Below are 6000 nucleotides of genomic sequence, written 5' to 3'. Positions count from 1 at the left end.
TCCTGTTTTTCTAATCACAGATGCGTCTCCACACTGTGTTTCCATCCTCACCGAGTCTAAATCAAGACCGGAAATACAGATAGATTGAGTTATACACTTCTTTAGGCTCCCAGACCTCTTCTTCCTAGAGCCAGAATCCATCTAGAGCTGCAGATTAAGCAATGAAAGACTGAGGTATTTTAATCTCAGGGTCCTACTGAGGATCCTAATAACACTTTCCTAATCCTAGGCCATCAAAGGAGAAACTCAGACTTAGCCATGAAACCTTCATTTTTTTTAAATCTAGTCCCAGATAATCAACACCAGAATGGCCCAAGAGATGATGAAAAGTAAAGAAGAGGGCTGGAGAGATGGCTCTGTCGCCAAGATCTTAACACTGCTCTTACAGAGGACAAGGGCGGGAGGATGGGGGTGAGGGAGCGGTCTGTGGTGGTGGTGGTGGTGGTTTGGTCCCCAGCCTGTTATGATCATTCAGCCTTCTCAAACCCCCAAAATCCACTGAGGAGCTGATTCTGAGGCAATCACATTAGAGTCTTTTATTTACAAGCTGGAGCACAGGCCACACCATTATCACTGGCACAGCAAGACTGGAGAGTGAAGCCCCAAGTCTAATTTTAAGCAGGTATTTATAGAGGCAAGAAGTGGGGTATCTAGCCTGGCACACATCTGATTGGGGAGAGGGGGATCATTATGGCCATTAACATAATTGGCTGCTGCTAGGACCCAAACCATAAACTTAACTTCTGCTTTCCTCCTGATTGATGGTTGTTAGGAACTGAAGTGCCAGGGGCACGCTTGTAACCGGGAGGTATAGATTTATTAGGGAATAACCTGGAAACTGGTGCTAGGTGCCAACTTGTTAGTTAACTCAAGTTCAACCTCAGCTCAGGTTTTCTAAGATGGAGTCTGAATGCAAGATCAGGTCTCTCACAACCCTCTTGTCAAGTGGCTTACAACTACCTATGTAGGATTCCAGTTCCAGGGGATCCAATGCCCCTTTCCAGTCTCCATGGGCACTGCATACATAGGCATAAATCCACATTCACATACACACATAAACAAAAAATTAAAGTTAAAATGTGTACTGGTCTAGAGAGATAGCTCAGCAATTCAGAGCATTTCTTACTCTTACAGAGGACCAGTATTCAGTTCCAAGCACCCATTTGGTAGCTCACTACCATCTATTAATCCAATTGCAGGGCACCGAACACCCACTTCTGATGTCCGTGGGTTCCTAGCATGAATGTGGTGCACAACACACTTGCAGGCAAAACATTCAACACATAGAATAAATAAATCTAAAAGGTGGAGATTTCTGATAATCTCCTTAGGCTCCCAGAGTCAGAAATTGCAGGCAAGTAATTATAAGACTAAAGCAAGATAATGATTTAAGGACCTCAGGGTCTTCTCCAAACTGTACACACTTAAACTTGCAAAGGATACAAGAAAGAAACCGTACCTGGAACTTAGCTGGTACCTGGCCTGCAATAAATACATGCCCCTTTAATTCTTTTTTTTTTTTTTTTTTTTTTTTTTTTTGGTTTTTCAAGACAGGGTTTCTCTGTATAGCCCTGGCTGTCCTGGAACTCACTTTGTAGACCGGGCTGTCCTCGAACTCAGAAATCCTCCCGAGTGCTGGGATTAAAGGCGTGTGCCACCACGCCCGTCTCTTTCTTTTTAATACATGCGTTTATGAAACAAGCACCATCAATCCTTTCTTTTCTTTTGTTTTTTTCATTAATCCCTTCTTAAAGGAGCTTTGCACATCAGGAGCAAAGGGGGCGACATCTACACAAGTCTGAGGTTTTCTCTGATTACAGGTAGGAAGACCTAGCCTCCTCTGTCTGGTTTGCCTAAGCAGAGGGCGTTGTCCTTTGAGAACAAAACAAAATAGATAATCAGCGGAAGGACGACTTTCTCTCTATTTCTAAACAACCGTTATACCTACCACGTTACACCCTGATCTTAACCAGAATTCCCTCAGGATCTGTCTTGTTTTTTGGGTTTTTTTTTGTTTGTTTGGTTTTGGTTTTTCGAGACAGGGTTTCTCTGTGTAGCCCTGGCTGTCCTGGAGCTCACTTTGTAGACCAGGCTGGCCTCAAACTCAGAAATCTGCCTGCCTCTGCCTCCCGAGTAGGATCTGTCTTATTGTCCCAATATTAATAACCAGCATTAATGGCCAATCAGCTCTGCTCACTGCATCTTGGGGAGGTATGGGGAGGTATGCAGAGAAATAGGGATATTGGAATTTAGAAAGACTAAATGTGATGGGCAACATGTCTTAGTAGGTAAAGGAGCGGGCCTCCAAGCCTGTCCACCGGATGTGTTTTGTTTCTTCAGAGCCCATTAGGGACAAGAGAGAACCTTTTCAGAAAGGAGGAAAGGAGAGAGAGACTGGTTTTTTGTTGTTGTTGGTGGTGGTGGTGGTGGTTTTTCTTTTTTTCTTTTTTTTTTTTGATCCCCTAAAGATGCCTTACACGCGCGCGCCTGTGCAAAATAAAGTTGGTTCGTTTTAAACTACATGCCCCAAGATGCAATTGCAATTTTCTTCAAGACTACTATTCCCGACATGCACTGCAGTCGGGGTTAGAGAAGGAAAAGACCAGCAAACTCAACTGGAAAGTTTGCTTCTCAGTTACCTCGGGTAAAGGAAAATTTTTAAAAAGACATCGGAGCATTTTCCCCGACCTCAGGAGTGGTCAACTGTTTAAATCCAGGCAATAAAGGGGAGGAGTTAGGCTGAGTTCCTCCCCTTCTCCCGGGAACTTTATCTTTCCAAACGTGATCCAGGCTAGAGTTTGAACAGCAAGGAGAAGCTGCACACCCTGAACTTTCCCAATGGTTTCGGTGACCAGAACCGTGTTTGGAGAGCTGCCCTCGGGGGGAGGGACAGTGGAGAAATTCCAGCTTCGGTCAGACCAGCTGAGTGTGGACATCATCTCATGGGGCTGCACGATCACTGCTCTGCAGGTCAAAGACAGGCAGGGGAAAGCCTCAGACGTGGTGCTTGGCTTTGCGGAATTGGAAGGTGGGTCGCGTCCTGCCAAGGGCTGCTAAACGGTTTGGCCTGCCAAACAGGCCCGCACACACTCCTGATCCTGTGCACACCGGGTTCTTCCAGTCACTCACGGGACCTGACCGAGGTCCCCAAGCTTGGAGCAGTCTTACTTGGAAGCGCGTGAACGGGCTCATGTAAGCCACTTAACAGGATTTTGAGGTTGGAAAAAAAAAACGGATCTAATCCAAATAGCTGTAGGACTTGGCCCTCCTTAGTCAGACTTTGTCACTGTTCACGAGGAAGTCAGCTGAGAAAGACCAACTCCCTGGAATGAGTTTAGAACTGTGGGGCACAGGGCGGTTTGCTCGTATTCCTCGCTTGTGGTTTTCCGAGGAATGAAAATCAAAGACGGACGGGCGCCTGCTACTATCTCCCCACTTTCTCTTGTCAAATCTTCTTTGAGGCCTCCTTGAGCAGAAATGCTTTAGAATTCAGGACTGATGTAAACTCATCAGATTGCTTGGCTGTTGTAATCAATGTAGGTAGGGTACAGTGCCCTTCATCTGCTCAGAAACATGTTCTCAATGAAAGGGGTAGAAACAAGGCCTCCTAAGATGTGGACATAATCATCAGGATCAGCTGCGCAATTCGCAGCATGTCTTTTTGTTTGTTTGTCTGTTTTGTTTGTTTGTTTTTAATGGACAGGGCCTCGTTCTGCCCAAGCTGGCCTGGAACTCGGGATGTAGCCAAGGCTGGCCCCGAACTCCCAATCACCCTGCTTCCTCTGCTCAAGTGTTGGGATTACTGGCAAGAGCCAGATGTTTCATCTTGATCCATGCACAGGTTTTATCTTAATTTATGCATTTACAGCTCTGTTAATGCAGTGGCCCCAACAAGATAGACAAAGGTCACTTTCAACTTGCAGTTTACCGGGGGTGGCGGGGTGGGGTGGGGGTGGGCTCAGATTTTAGCTCAACAGTTACATAATTAAATCACTGGATTGCGGTTTGATTTGCAGCAGGAGAAAATTTTATATCTTGCCATTCCTTAGCATTGCACGTAACCAGACAGAAAACAAAACCTGAAGTAAAATGGGCAAATGGAAAGAGAATGAATTCGCTCTGCTCAGTAATGGGTGTAAACAAACTTTGTACCACAAAAGGGGATTTGAGGTTTTCCTTGTGGTTCCTTTTCTACCTACCTGGTTCTTCATATGTTTAACCTGGCTCTTCATTTGCGATTAACAGGAAAACCCTGTCTTATTTACTTATTTTTTTTTATTTGTCCCTTAGGCAATAAGTGTGCCCCCCTCCCCCATCTTGTCAAAACGCATTATAAGAGTATTGCTGAGTTTTATGTTCTCTTCTTGGCTGTCTGTCTGTCTTTATGTCTTTGTTGTCCTGGAGCCTCCACAGCCCTGAAGATTATTATTTTTCCCCCAGCAGAATTTCTTTGGTAACTTAACTGAGAAGGCTGTTTGTTATAAGAGACAGGCTGGTAGGAAGATGTGGAGACTTGGCTCCTCATTCTGTATTCAGACAGGTGATGGAGAAAGTTTTAGAAACTACAGAGTCACTCCTCTATGCTAGGAAAATAGCCCCTTTGTGTGCTGAAATAAAATCGCCAAGAGATTATTACAGTGGAGTGGAGGGGGAATCTGATATGAGGCCTAGGACTCCAGAACCAGGAAGAGAATTAGAGGGAGCAGGTGGGAACCTGCTCTTCTCATCTGTCTCTGCCTCATTGGGCATGCAGAGGGGCACAACCCACCACCCTACAGAGACCAGAGACATACCAACCACCCTCACTCCAGGCCACTTTCAGTTTGGAGGTAAGAGCCCAGGAGAGCTGAACTAAAATCTCAAGATGTCTTTGAACTCATTATGAAATGTGAGCGGAGGTGACATCCCACCCAGGTAGCACCAGTTTCTTTACAGGCATGGAAGTAATAATTGTGAACCTATTCACTGTAGTCTGGGTGCCTGTTGGAGGCTTAGTGAACAGATTATCCTTACCTATTCATAAAAACTCTGGACAAAAGGCGCTAACTCTCCTTTACTAGTGCCCCAGCGGGTCTCTTGTTGAGCTACCTGGTGACTGAGAAGGCTGTGGAGCAGTGGCTCTCACTCTGTGAGTCTCCACCCCTTTGTAGAGATAACCTATATGTCAGATATCTAAATTATGATTCAGTATAGGTAGCAAAATTACAGTTATGAAGTAGCAATGGAATAATTTTGTGTTGGGGAGGGGTGGTCACCATAACATGAGGGATTATCTTAAAGGGCCCCAGCCTTAGGAAGGTTGAGCATCCCCAGCCTAAAGCATTTTTCTCGTTACGATGCATTATGGCTTCACCCAATCAAAGCTTTTAAAATCTTGGTGCTGTGTGAAGACAGACATTTTCATTCCTGTGGTGTGATTTGAATGCTGAAAAGCTATTTTAAAAGGCGAGAAAGCGCCGGGCAGTGGTGGCGCACGCCTTTAATCCCAGCACTTGGGAGGCAGAGGCAGGCGGATTTCTGAGTTCGAGGACAGCCTGGTCTACAAAGTGAGTTCCAGGACAGCCAGGGCTATACAGAGAAACCTTGTCTCGAAAAACCAAAAAAAAAAGAAAAAAAGAAAAAAAAAGGCGAGAAAGCTCTTCGCAAATGAGAGGTTCGAATATTAATTAAGCAGTGCTTTCTGAGATGTTAGCTGTCTTCAAGATCATGGCACAGGAAACCCAGTGTCTCCCCCCCCCCAGCCCCGTTAGAGTTCTGTCTTGTCACAGGTAGGGGTTGGCACATGTCACAGCAGGAAGTACAGTGTCTCAACTATGAAAGTACGAAATGGTTCCCTACTACTACCTTGGTGGATTTTAGTATGTTAAACCCCATTTTAGATGCCAGGCTTAAAGGCACACACCTTTGAATCCCAGCACTTAGGAGGCAGAGGCAGTCACTTCTCTGTGAGTTGGACGCCACCTGGTCTACAAAGCAAGTTCCAGGACAGCCACAACTATT

The 6000-nt window shown here is 45.4% G+C and overlaps 1 protein-coding gene across 1 annotated transcript in view; it reads left to right on the top strand.

Moving 5' to 3' along the window:
- The first annotated feature begins 2580 nt into the window (after positions 1-2580).
- The window catches only part of Galm (galactose mutarotase), a 57753-nt gene continuing 54333 nt past the window's right edge, over positions 2581-6000 (top strand). The window contains exon 1 of the mRNA XM_021149882.3: positions 2581-3028. Coding sequence (XP_021005541.1) covers positions 2839-3028 — 190 coding nt within the window. The 5' untranslated portion in view covers positions 2581-2838. The remainder of the gene's footprint in view (positions 3029-6000) is intronic.

The sequence above is a fragment of the Mus caroli genome, unplaced genomic scaffold (assembly GCF_978045245.1).
Source record: "Mus caroli unplaced genomic scaffold, Mus_caroli_1 scaffold_18, whole genome shotgun sequence".
Lineage (NCBI taxonomy): Eukaryota > Metazoa > Chordata > Mammalia > Rodentia > Muridae > Mus > Mus caroli.
This window is presented reverse-complemented; position numbering and strand designations above follow the sequence as displayed.